The 18043-nt window shown below is 41.6% G+C and overlaps 1 protein-coding gene across 1 annotated transcript; it reads left to right on the forward strand.

The window, feature by feature from the left end:
* The first annotated feature begins 9048 nt into the window (after nucleotides 1-9048).
* LOC129750045 (probable zinc transporter protein DDB_G0282067) lies at nucleotides 9049-9756 on the forward strand. The gene has a single exon (XM_055745242.1). The coding sequence runs from the start codon at nucleotides 9049-9051 to the stop codon at nucleotides 9754-9756; it is 708 nt and encodes a 235-aa protein (XP_055601217.1).
* Nucleotides 9757-18043: the final 8287 nt, after the last annotated feature.

An 18043-nucleotide genomic window follows, 5' to 3' on the forward strand; every position in this document is an offset into this window, starting at 1 on the left:
AACCTAAGCGGAGATCGGGTACCCAACCCCGGTGGATGCTTTGGTCGCATGCAGACTGAGAAGGTGGCGCACGCGTCTGTTCCCCAGGTCAGGGGCGGCGTGCAACAACAACCGAGCGTCTGTTCTCCAGGTCAGGGGCGGCTCAAACAGCGTCTGTCTTGCAGCAAGCGGCTGAATTTATGAAATGCGGCTCCCGCCAGTTAAGTCCAAGATGGCAGCCCCATCGCGGGATAGGGACTTTAGGCTAACAACCTACTGCTCCTGATATCTTGTATTGTTACAGAAACTGAGAGAAGAAATAACCGAATTGGAACTTTGGCAACGACTTTTAGCATGAAAAAACGGACTAGAATTGGGACTTGGAATGTTTTGACCCTTGCCCAGCCAGGAAAGCTGGCTCAACTTGCTAGAGAAGCTAGCCGCCTCAAGCTAGAGATATTGGGACTGAGCGAAGTCCGTTGGCCAGTGAACACAAGACACAGTCCGGGCAAGTACTGCTTTACTCTGGCATACGAGGAGAACATGCTACTCGGGAACGAGGAGTTGGTTTCTTGTTAAGCCCGCAGGCCCATGCGGCCCTCATAAGATGGGAATCGATAAACGAAAGAATAATCGTAGCCAGATTCAGAACACTGGTTAGAAACCTTACAATGGTTCAGTGTTATGCGCCAACTGACGTTGCCGATTTGCAGGAGAAAGAGCAGTTTTACAGTCAATTGAACAGCGTGGTTGAGAGAATTCCGAAGGGTGACATTCAAATCCACTAAGGCGACTTCAACTCAAAGATTGGCTCCGATAATCAGGACCTTGAGCGCATCATGGGGCGCCATGGCCTAGGACAGATGAGCGAAAACGGAGAGCTGTTTGTAGAATTTTGTGGCAACAACAACATGGTGATCGGTGGATCGCTCTTCCCCCATCGACCAGCACATAAGGTCACTTGGGTATCCCAAGATGGCCGAACAGAAAATCAAATTGACCACATCTGCATCAGTCGAAAATGGAGATGGAGCCTTCTTAATGTCCGCAACAAACGAAGCGCAGACATTGCATCTGACTATCACCTCGTCCTTGGCGAGATACGACTGAGAGTTGCGCGTGTTCAACGGCGCGAGGAGAAAGTCGGGTGTCGATACGACGTCCGCCGGTTGGAGAATCCAGAGGTGAAAAGGGCATACGTTGAACAGCTAGAATCCCGAGCCTCGGAGTTGCCGACAGATGGAACAGTCGAAGAACAGTGGTGTGGAATCAAGAATGTCTTTATCACGACGGGCCATGCTACTCTCGGTAAAGTTTGTGGAAGACGAAGTGAATGGATGTCGGATGAAACCTGGAGGATGATCAATGATCGGAGAAAGGCGAAAGTCGGAATTGAGCAGGCATGTACCGGGTCAGCCAAAGCAGCCGCCCGCTTACGATATGCGGAGCTGGAAAAGGCAGTTAAACGAGCTTGTAGACGAGACAAGAGAGCCTGGACAAACTCCCTAGCCGAAGAGGGAGAAAGAGCCGCCGCCATTGGAGATATCCGATTATTATATGATATTTCTCGTCGCCTTAGTGGTGCAAGGACTAATGCAAGAATGCCGCTGAAAAACCGAGCAGGTCAGCTGCTGACAGATCGAACAGATCAGCTCAAGCGTTGGACTGAGCATTCTGATCAACTTTTCCGAGTTACAAATAGCAATGGCCAACAGAACCCGCAGCTCGAGGCGCCCACAGTAAGTCGCATTAATGGCGTCAACTCGGAAGCGCCCTCGCTGGCTGAAATAGAAGCGGCAATCAAGGACATGAAATCCAACAAAGCGCCTGGAATCGATTGCATTCCTGCTGAAATGCTCAAAGCCGACCCTGCCTTGTCAGCACAAATGTTGCACCGTCTTTTCGCTGACATTTGGAATACTGCAACATTCCCGGCCGACTGGATGCAGGGTATCCTCGTAAAGGTCCCAAAGAAAGGAGACCTAACAGAATGTGGTAATGGCGTCGTATAACTTTGATCTGTACAACCCTCAAAGTACTCTGCAAAGTGATCCTGGACAGGATCCAGGAGAAAATCGACGCTGCACTCCGACAAGCTGGATTCCGATCCGGACGATCATGTGTGGACCACATCACAACGCTACGAATAATACTGGAAATCAACGAATTCCAGGACTCTCTTCTGCTGGTGTTCGTTGATTTCGAAAAAGTATTTGACCGACTTAACCATGAAAACATCTGGGCTTCTCTTAGACGGCGGGGGGTCCCAAAGAAACTAGTCCATTTCATCGAAGCACAGTACGAGGCATTTTCGTGCAAGGTCTTGCACGACGGTGTCTTGTCCGAACCAATCCCGGTAACTGCTGGAGTGAGACAAGGATGAATTTTGCCACCGCTGCTTTTTCTCATCGTAATGGATGAGATCTTGACTGGATCGATTGACTGTAGACCAAACCGAGGATTGCCGTGGAATCCTTCAACCATGGAGCAACTGAACGACCTTGACTTGGCAGACGATATTGTTTTGCTCGCCCAAACACAACAAGACATGCCGAGCAAACTCGACGACTTCACCGAAAGCTCCAAGGCAGCAGGTCTCAAAATCAATGTCGGAAAGACCAAGTCGATGGAAATCAATACAGAAAATCGTTCCAATTTCGTGGTAGCTGGACAACAGGTTGAGACAGTGGAGTGCTTCCAGTATCTTGGTAGCCAGATTACGCCTGATGATGGTACCAAGAAGGACATCGAAACCCGGATCAGAAAAGCGTTTGCGAGTCTCCGAAACGGCGCTCACGCCAGATCTCTCTACGAACTAAGATCCGAATCTTCAACTCAAACGTCAAATCCGTATTGCTGTACGGGTGTGAAACTTAGTGCACATATGCGGTGACGACGCGAAAACTGCAAGTTTTTGTGAATCGCTGCCTGCGGAACATCATCCGCGCTTGGTGGCCTGGCAACTGGATCTCAAACGCTGAACTTCATCGCCGGTGTCATCAAAAGGCGCTAGAAATCGAGATTCGGGAACGTAAGTGGAGATGGATTGGGCACACGCTGCGAATAGATGAAAACGAGATTTGCAGAGAGGCGCTTGACTGGAATCCAGATGGGCATCGAAGAAGAGGCAAGCCCAAAAGCTCGTGGCGGCGAAGTCTAGCCGCTGAAATCCGCACAGTTGACGAGAACCTTGGCTGGCAGCAAGTGAAAACGCTGGCTCCGGATCGCCAGCAGTGGAGATCTTTTATCTCAGCCCTATGCGCCGGTCAATCGGCACTGGACCCTTAGGTAGGTAGGTAGGTAGAAAAGGTCGGATCTCACCAAATAGTCAATTGTCAACAAAACATATTCTTCGTATATTCGGCGGCAGTTTTCAAGAGCGAAGCTTATGCTATTTTGAACCTACTGCAACCAAAGTTTCTGAAGCTGATTTGTTTCTTCCAACATCCTGTAGATTTTATTTTTTTGCAATAGCCGACTTCACAATTCTGTACACCTTTGCCGTTATTTTTAACCAGAGACACTATAATTTCATACAGACTGGCAAAGAGAAGAATGACGGCTCAGATTCTTAAAATAAATGCTATTTTTGTCACTTTATCTCGAAATTGCTTTTGAAAAATATTCCAATCATAAAGATCTATAGGTAAAAAAAAATATGGTAAACAACTCAAGTAAATGTCTTGATCTCAGTTAACATCAACCGGAATATCGACCCATAATTTCTAATTACATATTACATTTATGTTCAGCATTTCTGTTCTAGAAAACTGTTTACTGATAGTAAAATCCCAGCCCATATTTGGCAACATAGGAATTCAACTTTCAATTCAGCGTCAATATTGATTGAACAATATGGGACATATGCTGGGGCATATGACAGCGATTAAAATGTGATTTAAATATGATTTAATATGATGCATTTTTTAAATCATGATGTTTTTAAAATTTATTACACAAACAATTGTGTTACTATCATATACTGCACTGGCCTCCTTTGAGATAAGCGATGAGTATTAATTTCTGAGCGTGCCGAAAAAATGAAAAATAGGTGTACTGGTAGCGACATCTAATGGATGTAAGTCCACTTACGAATTTGGTTTGAAACTTAGGTTTGTATTCTCACACACGTTTTCAACACATTTTTGTTCGGGGTCCGTTGTCTGATTTCTGTGGTTAAAACGACTTTTTCACGGAGCCAAAATATTTCGACGTCCGCGCGAGTCAACGCCTACTCTAACTCCGAAGAGACAAAGGCGGCATCCATGAATTACGAAACACAAAAATTGACTTTTTTGACCCACTTCCCCTCGATTGTCACAAATTGTAACGCTGCGACGCGTTTCAAGAGCAGCACCAAACCCTCCCATAAAAAATACGTAACGCTGATTAATACCCCCTCCCTCTCTTCTCATATTTTTTAATTTTGAAGGTTAAAAAACGAGTTTTACATAGCAGTATTTTTATCATTCTTTAAATTTTATACAAAAAAAAAACAAACTGATCTAATTTTTGTCCAGATCACTTCTTAAAACTCAATAATGATAACTTCTGTTAACACTTTTTGATTGTCTAATTCCGATTTTCTCTGTGCTTGTTATCTGTTGGTCTAAAAAGTCTCTCTCAGAATCTTTATGAAAAGAAAAGATACAAACCAGAGGGATCTAAATAACCATCGATCGTTCGAAGATGTGTTTGACAGTCGTTCCCGAAAATGTTCTATAGAACATACACAGCAAATTTTTTTTTGCTGGAAACCAGCAAAATTTTACTGGTTTTTGTCCCGCTGACTTTCCAGCAAAATTTTCAGCAATTTAAATTGCTGGAAAAAACAGCAAACGTTAATGCTGGTTTCCAGCAATTCAAATTGCTGGAAAATCAGCAATCCAGATTGCTGGAAACCAGCTTTTTCTTTCAACAAACCGGCCGTATTTAGTATCAAATTTAAATTTCAATTCAAAATAAAATTGAGAAAAATTGGCAATAAAAACAATTATTTTCTCCCATTTTTCAATAAGGGATTTATTTATTTCGAGAAACACCATTTTTTACAATTTTCTAACATCGGCTCTGGGGTGGCAGCTTTGTGCGAAAGTGTTGATTATCCGCCACCTGTAAAAAAAGTTTTGATTAGTATCTTTTATGGAATATCTACCTGTCCAATAAAAACTCACCTTTGACTTGATGCCTGGTTGCTAGAATATAGAGGAAAATAAAAATAATTCTATTAATCCGACCAAAATTCGTAAAATAAAGTCTCACCTTGCTTCAGCGTACGAAAACAAACAGACTCCAATTTGGCAACCCAATTGCTGATTTTCCAGCAAACTAGATAAATTAAAACCGATAGCTGATTTTTCAGCAAAAATGACAACACTTCAACCTTGCTGGTTTCCAGAAAAATTTCGGATTGCTGAACGTTTCCAGCAATTTTTTTTGCTGGAAATCGAGGCAAAAATTTACTGTGTACATCATGAAGATAAATGGAAAAAAAATCTAAAGCATAGTTTGAAGGAACGTAAGCTTTTGTTAAGGTTTTTGTGAAAATTGCGAAACATTATCTGAAAAGAACTGAAAAAGGTGAATGGTGGCAAAGATTGGATTACCACAAACCTCAAACAAAGAACAAACCTCAAACAAGCCTCAAACTGTGAAAGTTTCGAGTAAGATCAATCCATTTGTGTATTATTTTTTCGAAGTTTTCAACTTTGCAAATTGAATAGTATCACTTCAAACCCAAATTTTATTGAACCATATGAAGCGTTCGGCTAGAAACTCCACGCTTCATTCCTCCCTCTTGTTCCTGTACCTTTTGCGTTTTACATCACATGGTTGCATTCCCTTAAAAAATTGCGTGACACCAAAATAGCTGAGATAAAAATTTGGCTCTCGAAAAATTGCATGACACCAAAATAGCTGAGATAAAAATGAAATTTCTCGAAAGAAAATACCGTAACCTAACGATGAGCAGACCTCCACCCCCTCCCTTCCTACCCTATGTCACAATTCGTAACACTCGAGCTTAATAAATAAACTTAATAAATTAATGCCTCCAGAAATAAATAAATCAGGTGAAAAACCTCAATGTTGCATTAAATGATATATTGGGTAGGATTTTAATTTCAGAGCGTTTTTAGTTGTGTCCACAAGCAAATGGTCCTTTTTTTGCTTAGCGAAAACATTCATTCCATAGATTTTAATCTGCTCTACAAAACCATTCTATTATGATTTAAAAAAAAATCAAAATTTATCTGTTGCATTAACTCGGTACGGGCTACACAGCTAACGAGCTCTGGAACTGGCATAACTTTCTCTTTTGAGGTTCAGTTTTTTTGATTGATTGCTAAACAACACATCTAACCTCTCAGAGAAAAATGTCTTGAAAATTTCAAAAATCGCCACTGAGTTTTTTGCATATTCTTTTTCCAAATAGGCATGTGTCTGCATAGAAGATAGTTTCTGGTATCTTCAAATAAAAATTATTAAATACTTACGAGCACACATTACTGAAGGGTTCAGAAGTTTCTCAAAAATGAAAGCCCTGATTTGAGCAGCAAAATGCAAAATTTAATCTTCAATTTTTCTAATAACTTATCACCAACTAAAATTCTATGATTAAGAAAATGACCGGATAGATATTTTTAATGTTTTTCATTTCATCATTGATCGTCTGGTTTGTGCTTCAATGAGAAATATTTACCAAATGACAATTGGGAAAATCATGAAGATTTGAAACATTTAAATCAAAATTAAAAAAAAGATAAACAAAATATATAAATTCAAATAAGGTTATATTCAGAACCACAACTCAGTGTCTCAAATCTAAATCATAATTTCAAAACATGTTCTGAGAAACAAAATATGAATTTAATTAAAAAAAGCAGGAATTTCACCAAATGTGTATTCAATTTTATATCTTTAAAACACAAACAAAAATCTTTTCATTAGATGTTAACGAATATAATACACATCACAAAAATTGTTATCAAATTGTTATCCTAACTGGAATCATTCATAAGGATGAAAATCCCCGAAAAAAACTGTGAAGAAAATTTCATACGATGCCCTTTCAACCAAGGTTATAAGTGCAAAAATTATCGATTGCAAAATAGAGATTAAATGTTTCAAAAACAGAATCAGTTATCATTGAAAAAGTCAGATAAGGAATCCAAATGAGTTTAATACCTTGAACAAAGATCCTGAGTTTTCGAAATTCAGAAAAAGACCATGAAGTTGAACCTCAGTAACTGAAGAAACAACACAAGACTTGAACATCTCAGCATGGTATGCTAAATCAGGATATTTACTCCAGTAGAGGATGAAATTTTAGTTAAATCAGTTGAAAATATTTCTATACGAATTTCAAGATTAAGACAAAAATTGGGATGGAAATTCAATAAAGAAACTCTGTACTGTCGATTGGTCCAATTTAAGCAACTACAGTTTTTTTTAAGATTTTAATTTCAAAAATTGGGAAAGAAAAGGGTTTGTATGTAATGAAAATGTGGAGATGTGTTTTTTATTACTTTCTTTTACAGTATTTCCTTACCTACTGATATGTTTCGATTAAAAAAAAAAAAATTAGAGGTGTTTTGCCTCTTGTTATTTCGATTTTTTTTTCAAATTCGATTTTGTCCAGATTTTGAAATTCAATTTGAAGATTTTGTATTTCTCTGGCCGCAAAACGTTTGAGAACTCCTCCACAGCTCAATTCAGGGAGCCCCTTCACTTATGTAAGAGAAAAACTATTCTAGATAACATTTTAGAGGGGCCCCTTTAGTTATTATATTTCAAGTTTTCATTCCGATATTTTAGTTTTGATTTCTTTTCATAAATTTTTAGTAGAATGAAACTTTTTTTTCCCTCGGAGGGCCCCCGGCTCAGGGCAATGGCTCTCTTTATACGGCCTTAATGAGAGGAGAATCAAATATTTGTTGAACAATTATGTAAATATAAAAAAACAGCTGTCTCTAAGTCGCGAATTTCAACAAATTGAACGAAAACTTGTATGCCTCGAAATAGCATACAATCCATATTGCACAACATTGAGAACGAGTTGTTTGATCGAAAACTTGAAACAATCTCGAATATAAAAGATGACACAATTCTCATCTGTAAGTTTAATTGATAAACAGTTTGAATTTTCGAGTATATAATTTGTCAAATTTCTCAATTGAAACTTTAAACTTTATTAATTTCCCCCTTTGGGATTTTCGAAATAAAAATCGAATGGGGAAGGATGGCTTATGAAAAAATTATTTTATGTTTGTTTCGGTCTAATTTACGCATGTTTAAGTCGAATAGTGAAAACATTTTAAAAATAACTCCATGTTTTATTCTATAGATCTTTTCAAAAAACTAAAATGAAATGTGTTACAAAATTAAAAATAAATTGAATTTTATACAACGTCATGAATGTTTAAAAAAATTTTTGAAAGGCAGATTTTGAGTACTTTTATGACAAGCATTCAAACATTTGTTAAAATTTTAATTGCTGTTCATTGAAAATATCAAAATATAAAAACCTTTCAACAAATGTTCAATAATTTCATTTTGAAACATTTTCAAAACAAGTCCAAAATTTCTTGAACTATTCAACTAAAAAAAAGAAAAATGATATTTTTTTTATGTTTTAATCAGTACTCCATTGTCACCTCGGGATGCAAATTATCGCTGCTCTTGCTGCCGATTCGAGTGCACCAACTGAAAGCGTTTAAAATAGCCGAAAACCACGGAATCGCTGAAAAGGCGAAGCCAATAAATTGTGTCTATCATGATCTGCATGAAAGTCTCGTGCCACCCGGAGCGTGAACTCGATATTTGAAGTAGTCACGCTTGTCAATTTTCACCACCACCCACCCACCTCAACAACAACCAGCCCGGCAGTCAGTAAGTCGTTTCTTGATAAACCTTTTTTTTTTCTTGAATCGCGTCAGGAAAAGTTTGGCGATTTTTCAGTTGATTGAACGAATCTGGAAGAGAGTGGGTTCTCGGGTTATAAATAGCATATTGAGTCCGGCAGTTAACAGTAGAGTTGATCGAACGGTGTTTGAGGTTAGGTGAATCAACATGGGGTCCGGGCGAGTGCTTTTGCTGGTGGCAGTTACCTGTTGTGTGATTTTGGCAGTGCAGGCAAGGCCAAACGGCAAGGACGAAGAATGGAAGCATGGCGGTGGCAAGGACCACCACAAGGAAGAACATTCGTCCCACGGCGAGAAGGGAGAGAAGGGTTACAAACACGATGAGGAGCACGAGGAAGGCAAAAAGGGACACCACGATAAGGAAGGGCACAAGAAGGAATACCACGACGAAGGAGGTCACAAAAAGAAACACAACGATGAAGGTGGATACCATAAGGAAAGCAAGAAGGGAGAGAAGGGAGAAAAGGGACACAAGTTCGAGGAGAGTGGTAGCTTCAAGAAAGGACACTCGACCAAGGGACATCACGAAATCCATAAATTAGACGAATTCAAGAAGGAGAAGAAGTTCTTTGATGAGGATCACGATGAAGGATTCGATGAGAAGTATGGCGACTTCCATGAGGAGCATGGATACAAGAAGGGTGGCCACGAGAAGAAGGGTCACAAGAAGGCTGGTCATCACCATGATCATTATGGCAAGAAGGGGCACAAGAAGAAGGGATCGCATCATCACGACCATGTGGGCCACAAGAACGAGCACGGCCATGATGAGCACTGGAACCACAAGGAAGATTTCGGAAAGAAGGGTGGCAAGGACCATCACAAGAAATGGGGCCACAAGAAAGGACATCATTAAATGAATTTACAATATCTAGAATCATGTATCGAATTGACTAAAATAAAGACATTTATATTTGTTAACTTCCACTGTTTGTTTATTTATGAAATAAAAAGAGAGAAATTAGAATCGATGAGAAACAGGGATTATAAAATGTGACGATATTTTGCTGTAAAATCCCAACTTTAATATCTTAAATATCGATTTTTCAAGAATAATAAATCTTAAAATAAACATTGAAGACAACAACCAGAAATGAGGCTCTCAGAGCCAAAGGGGTATAAGTGACAAAATGATCGATTTTGAATTAATGTTGCTAAACGATTATTTTCATTTCAAACTATTTTTGATTATTTTTTCAGATTTTTTGAATTTTTTTCATACTTTTACATGATCGATTAACTGCCCCATAACAATACGATATTTTAAATTTCGTCTCAAAACTATTAAACAGATAATATGGATTACCCCTTTTCAGCCTTCGGATTAAAAAATTGCAAAAACATTGAACTATTTGTAAGGACGATCCTTTTTAGTTACAGGTCTTTCACATACAATTTAAAAACTGTCGAGACCCCTGTGGGCAAGCTTCCAAACTAATCCACTGCATAATTACGTTATTTTCGTAAAATCATTGACCTGTGTTGGTTTACGACCTATGAACCCTACATACGATGCTGTGACGGTCGAAAACCCACGAAGCAGAAGGACTTGTGAAGATGATAGATTCTGAGTGAAACAGCTAATCGGCAGAACTGAACTGCAGAAGATTAACCAAATGAAGAAAACCCTTAGCATCTTTGCACCATTTTGAATTGTATAAGAGTCAGTTATAATTAAGAGCAATTTGGCACTGGTCATGTTAGACCCCCAGATAGAAATTTAAATTTGCCTGAATATATGTATGTTAAATGTAGTTTTCGTAATCAATAAATTCGTTATCAAAGTAGTGTGTATTTGAGCCAAATAAATGTGTACCTTTTTGCCGTGAAATAAAGTGTGCCTAATTTGTAAAATCGGAGTTGTTACTTACCACCGGAGCAGAAAATTGTCACCATCACAAGGATCATCACCTCCCACGGAATACCCCAACCAACCAGGAGCCCAAGGTTAGCCCCATTCGGAACCATACCATACAGTCCACTGCGAGGTCCAAACAAGGGTTTGGACAGCACCCCAACATTTTGGTCATTCGAGTCGGATCACCAGCTCCTCGGGAACAATTTCTGCTAAAAATCGCCATTCGGAAAGGGAACAAATTAAATTTCATCGCACGACCGCCAAAAGCTCATCAAAACCCCATCAATCACCTACTGGTAACAGCATCTCACCAGTGAGTTGGTTGCTTCTTGATCTCATCGAACACCGGACCCCACCAATACTACAAGCTATCGCCGTTTATCAACTGTAAATGCTGCGTTTAGCACACTTCAATTTTCGGATGGATTCTGGAAATTAATTGGATTGCTTCGAACTTTCACACCACATACATCAACTGAACTGCAGCTCTAGCGGATTTCACTGGTTTTCCAGGTAAATAAACTACTCTTGCAGTCTATGTTCAGTCGATGCATGGACCTCCTTTGTGAATACTACATCCTTCGTTTTTACACTCTCTTCGTAAACAACTCCGGAGCCAATCCAAGGTCGTATTGGTAATAATCAACCACCACACATCCACTGGTCAACGATACTACAACTCCGATAGCGCCAGATCACAACCATCGAAGTCGTCGAAAGTGATCACCACTACCGAGCCAACCGTGACGTCATTGACCGTTACACTTGGGAAAGTTGGAGCCGACGTCAAGGGTGACGTCATCAAGCACAGCCAGGCGGAGAATTATCCCAACCAATCAATTAACCATTCCGGCGGTTAATTTCATCATTAATTTATGCCCTTGTTCCGACGCAGTCACAGTAGTCAAAGAAAAACAATCGAGATTACGAAAACTCCAAATCGACTACGAATGTAAAGTGGAATAGCCCTAAGAGAAGAAATGAAATGTTATTATTACACACAAAACATGAATTTCTCCAAACACAATTTCACACAACACAAAACATTGAATTGCCAACACTGCACACTCACACTATAGTTTTAAGAGTGAGACGAAAAAGTGATAAGTGAAATCAAAGTCTAGCTGTAAGTGACATGTAAATTATTTATTTGCAACAATAAAGATCACTTTCTAAACCTAACTCGCGAGCATCAGACGTGTTTTGCCACCGAAAATTTCGTTTTGTTCTCGGCCTTTGATTCGCTCCGCCATCGCTGGTCAACTTGATGACCAAAGTTGTTGCTGCTACCCCGGAATTCGTTAGCCGTTTGGGACCCAATTCGTGGGACATCAATAACGGAATCCTGCGTCCGTACATGGTCCTTCATCCCGGATTGAATCGCACGTACCTGTCAGGCCTGGGGAATAATTTTCGGCGTTCACCACCAGCAGAAAGTGCCATCAATTTTGTAGCAGCAGCAGCAGTTCATTTCATCATCATCACCACCAGCAGCAGCAATCAATCACCGCGGAACAGCCAGCAATCCTGAAAGGAATCATCGTTCTAGTACATTGTGATAGTTCGTATACACGATTACTTACCTGTTTTTCGACTTCCAGGGGGGTTGGTCATCGGTCCCGAGTGCGTGATTGAGGCTTCTTCGTAGAATTGGACGTCCGACGGAACTTTTCGAACTTCGCTGGAAATATATTCGGGTGATTTTTTTTTCCGATTTGTCAACATAAACAAACCGTAGGTTGGACCGGTCCGGTAAGTCATATGCCCACTATTCTTTCGCCGGAAACGGTTCCATGTAAAAAGTTTGCACAATTGGTGCATATTTCGGATATTTTTTTATCATCGAACATTGTTCGTCGGCCATTGCTGTAGGCCATAGAAGATCAATTTGGAGCTCACTATTAACCCTTCAAGTCCCAGTAGCACAAAAAGTGCCTAATTCAAAAATATTTTTGAAAGTTTTTTTATTTTTGAATTTTTGCGAATCGATTGCGATTATCGATTTTTCGGGTAATTTAACCCTCTCAGTACCACTGGAAAATTTTTGAAAACAAAAATAAAAATTTTTCGGTATTTTGCGGTTTTTTTTGAATTTTTTCCGCTAAGCGATGAAAAAAGAAGTGGAGTTAAAGAAAAACTTGGTGATTTATCGCCAGGCTCGAGATTCAATGGAACGAGCCATGAATTTCATGCAAAATTTCGACCCGGATACGCAAGTTGAGCAAGCTTTAGCTCGAAAAAATGCTCTTGAGAGTAATTATAAGCGATTTTGTCAGGCCTCATTGAATCTTGAGAGCCTTGAGGAGGAGGAAAATACCGAGACAGATTACGCGATGGATATGGCGGCTTTTGAGGAGGATTACTTCACGCTCAAGGCATTTTATGCATCGTTGGAAGTAACCCGCACGCCAGCACCGTCGTCAGCTTCGACAAGTCATTCGTTTCGTTCCTTAAAATTGCCGGATATCAAACTGCCTGATTTTAGTGGCGATATTCTTGGATGGTTTTCGTACTACGATACTTTCGACTCTCTTGTACACAGTAATTCGGATATATCAGATGTGCAAAAGTTTCATTACCTCAAGTCGACTCTTCGAGGAGAGGCATTGAAACTAGTGGAGAAAATGTCAGTCACGGGGAGCAATTATTCGGTGGCGCTAAAAATTTTGACTGATCGGTACCAGAACTTGAACATCCTGGTACGCAGTCACATTGATGCATTGTTCAAGGTGGAAAAAGTGCGGAAGGAGTGTCCTCGTGAATTGACAAGTTTGGTCGGTGACTTCGAAAACAACTTGGGAATTCTGGAGAAGCTGGGCGAGAACACTAAAGGCTGGAGTTCACTACTGGTGTTCATGGTGTCAGCGCGACTGGATCACAACACGCTTCGCGAGTGGCAGCGAGCTGCGGATAAGAAACGAATGCCAACCTACGATGAGCTGATCACTTTCATCCGCGAGTACGTGATGGAGTTGGAAACATTGCAGTCCGATCGACCATTGTGTGACTCCATACCTGTTCCCCTGATCGTGAATGCCGGGACTACCGTCAAACCCAAAAACAACTGTGCGGCGTTCGGGATGGGACATCGTCTATATTTCTGCGACCAGTTCAAACAAATGCCAGTTACTCAACGTGCTGCGATCGTGAACGAAGCTGGATTGTGCGTCAACTGCCTGTTTGGAAAACATTCGTTCGTTACTTGCAAGTACGGAGCCTGCCAAATATGCGGAACCAAGCACCACTCACTATTGCACGTCCCGGATTTGGATACAGCTCGTGAATCCAGCATAAACCAATTGGAGAACCAGTCATTAGTTTCGAATTCCGCTGGTGACGATCGTACGCTTCCTGTTTCTGCTTCTCTCAGCCTCTCCGCCCATACGCACTCGGGGACCAAACGTCTCGACCTCTCCCCTTCGAATCAGGTATTTCTCGCCACTGCTGTCGTCAAAGTTTTCGGTCCAAAGGGTACATCGTTCCTCGCTCGGGTTCTGCTTGATAGCGCTTCACAGCCGAATCTAATGACCGAAAGATTTCGTCGTCTTCTTAATTCGCGGAAGACTCCTGATAACACGGAGATTGCTGGCATAGGAGGAAAAATTTCTGCAGTTTCACTATTTTCGACTGTCGCTACGGTTGCCTCACGATTGAACAACTTCCGAGTTCCGCTGGAGTTTATTGTTTTGGATAAGGTTACCAGCGATCTTCCAACAAGAACCGCTGATACAAGCGATTGGGTCATTCCGGAGAACGTTCGTCTTGCTGATCCATCGTTTGCTACGCGGGGTCCCATCGATATGGTGATCGGTGCACGTGTTTTCTTCGAGCTCTTGCGAAGCGGTCATTCCAAACTTGGTGAAGGAAAACCGGTGCTCCAGAATTCGGTGTTTGGTTGGCTCGTATCCGGTATTCACGACTGCGGTTCCAATGAGAGTGAAGTTCGAGTTCATTGCAACCTTTCAACATTTCACGATCCCAGTACGAGTGTTAACAAAAAGGTCCAGACTTATTCTACATTATCAGGAGAGGAGCGCCTCTGTTACGATTATTTCGAGTCACGAACAAGCAGAAATTATTCCAGTCTGCCCAATAAACTGGAACTCATCGGTCAACTGTCGCAGCCTTCGATTCCTCGTCTCGTTTTCGGGAAAAATGGATTTGCTGATTCGTCGCTACGTGCCTTCGATGCATGCATTCATCTTCGCTCGATTTCGTTATTGGGTGCAGTCAAGACCCGCCTGTTGAGTGCCAGTTTTCGTTTGGCAAATTCTTTCGCCACCAATCAGGATTCGCAAATTCGGCAGCTTAATAAATTCGTTACGTGGCTGCATGTACCTACAGAAAATGATCCGGCTGACCACATTTCGCGTGGTTTGACTACAGAATCGATCGTTGGCAATGGACTGTTGTGGAATGGTCCGAAATGGCTGCTTCGAATTCCTCAACCTTGGCTAGCATCTGGGTGTACCTCGAAATCCCTGCCATCTCCAGAAGTATACACCGAGAAGAGGAAATCCGTTTTTGATTCAGCAGTCTGCATTCACCCGGAATCCTGGATACGAGAAACATTTGGCAACCTCGATAATTCTTCTGTTCTTCGAATTCTCTTCCGCAAACTGTTCATCAACGTTACGAGACCATACGACCGAAAGAATCCGTGCCTCATTCAGAACTTCGTGGTGAATCCCATCAACCTCGACGCTCACGAAGAATTGCTTTGCGCTGGATATTCGCATCTGTTGGCTGCAGTTCGTCGCTACTGTTTGATAGATGGTCCCAACAAAACTCGAAATACAGTCCACATACACATCGTCAAACATCACCTACAAGTGGCTCTTGTTGTCCTTCAGACACAAGACAAATTTACCCTTACGGTTACACAAATAAAAGCGTGCTTCAAATCCTGGCCGCTTTCTTCCCACTCAAATGATCCTACAGACCCCGAGGCCCTAACTCCAGGCCATTTCCTCATCGGTGGTCCGAAAAAATCCTTTCCCGAACCAAACCCTATCACACTATCCACCAATCACCTGCTCCGCTGGCAAATCCAACAGCGTGTCCTCCAAGCGCTTTGGGATCGCTGGTATGTTTTCCTGCCCACTCGACAGCGTTCTCAAAAATGGCCCGCTCAACACCCGAATCTATCCGTCGGTGACATGGTTCTGGTAGAAGACGACACCTTGCCTCCAATAAAGTTGTCCATCGCTCGAGTCCTGAAGACGATTGTTGGCGACGATGCGTGTGGCAGAGTTGCAGACGTGCTGTGTGACGGAAACCAAATCCGCCGTTGCTCAATCCGCAAAATGTGCCCGCTCCCACATTGCGAAGCCTCCGAATACTCCACAGTCACGGAATCCGAGCGTCAGCCTTCCGCTCCGAGCTGCACTCCCCAACCATCTCCCACAATTGATCTTCAGGCAACATCTACACTTCCGGCTGCTGCTCAATGCGTGCTTCTTCCGACAACACGTTTGATTCCGACGGCGACGGTTACAAATCGGTGGCGAACCAGATTACCATCGGTTATTCATCGCAGCCATCGTGTAAATCACCATCGACCAATGTTCCATCCGTCCGAGGTCCTGTTGAAATGGACATTTCAAGGGGGGCGGCATGTTCCGACGCAGTCACAGCAGTCAAAGAAAAACAATCGAGATTACGAAAACTCCAAATCGACTACGAATGTAAAGTGGAATAGCCCTAAGAGAAGAAATGAAATGTTATTATTACACACAAAACATGAATTCCTCCAAACACAATTTCACACAACACAAAACATTGAATTGCCAACACTGCACACTCACACTATAGTTTTAAGAGTGAGACGAAAAAGTGATAAGTGAAATCAAAGTCTAGCTGTAAGTGACATGTAAATTATTTATTTGCAACAATAAAGATCACTTTCTAAACCTAACTCGCGAGCATCAGACGTGTTTTGCCACCGAAAATTTCGTTTTGTTCTCGGCCTTTGATTCGCTCCGCCATCGCTGGTCAACTTGATGACCAAAGTTGTTGCTGCTACCCCGGAATTCGTTAGCCGTTTGGGACCCAATTCGTGGGACATCAATAACGGAATCCTGCGTCCGTACAGCCCTCATCCATTGGCATTCAAGGCATATCACTTATTGGCATCCCATCCCCGAGAAAACACACCGATATTCAGCCCCCAATCATTCGTGATCCTTCAAGGTCACGGTTACTAGGCGAAAGGTCGCCATTGCATTTCACGGTCAACTTCGATCCCGTGATACTCACCGTAGAAGGTTTACACCAGCCACCAATCAACATTGCGAATCGCGACACCAGCACTACGTATCCGGAGAACTCGCACTGCACGGAACCGACGGTTTTTATCCCCGAGCACGGCCTGTTCGGTCAGGTTAGTAAATTCACACTCCGCACTTTACTAAATTGACCGGCCGTTGCTGGACTTATCGTGATACTGAACCGACACTGAATTGATACCGCATATAATAAAATCTCACGAACACAACCATATGGTGCATCGAACATTGGAATAAGTTGATGTTCGATATTGGAAGGCAGTTTTGGTGAGCAAAGTGCCCACTAGTGCATTTTTACAAACATATTGCACTTTTTTGGATGATCGAGTACACCGTTCAACAAATTTTAGTACTCATTCGACATTGAGTTTATTCAGCGCAACTTATTTTTCGGTGAGGTTAGTAGAACCAGATAGTATACGTCCTACCGAAGCTATATTTGAAGATCAATACTAAACCATTTTATCCTGCCAACCTCCTGCCAACTCTCGCAAATCTGATCCGAGTCCGAGCGAAAATTATTACAACCGAGGCGCAATAAATTAATCGAGCTATCCGAGGCGCAGTTGGCGCGTACAGGAAGCAATAATTCGATTTGGAATTCCGTACCTGTAGAGGTGTGCAGCTTTAATTTCCTTAAAGTAAGTTAAGCTCTACAGAGTATATGTCCTTTGCCGAAGCTTGATAGAAATTGAAAACTACAACAAAAATTGTATTCTCGCCCACAACATCATTTGTCTGATCGAGATCGAGCTCAACGTATCACACGCGTATTCAACCACGTTTTTGGAAGCATAATACCTGCCATAAAATCATCTTGCGTATTGCCATTCAATTTTGGATTTGAAGGAGCTTTCCTGTAGAGGGGCACAGCTTTAAGTTTTTTTAAAGTAAGTTAAGCTCTACAGAGTATATGTTCCTTGCCGAAGCTCAAATTAGAATTGAATTCTAACAACGTGATTTTTTCAACCGTGAACCCCTGTGTGAAATCCGAAACC

This window comes from Uranotaenia lowii, chromosome 2, assembly GCF_029784155.1.
Source record: "Uranotaenia lowii strain MFRU-FL chromosome 2, ASM2978415v1, whole genome shotgun sequence".
Lineage (NCBI taxonomy): Eukaryota > Metazoa > Arthropoda > Insecta > Diptera > Culicidae > Uranotaenia > Uranotaenia lowii.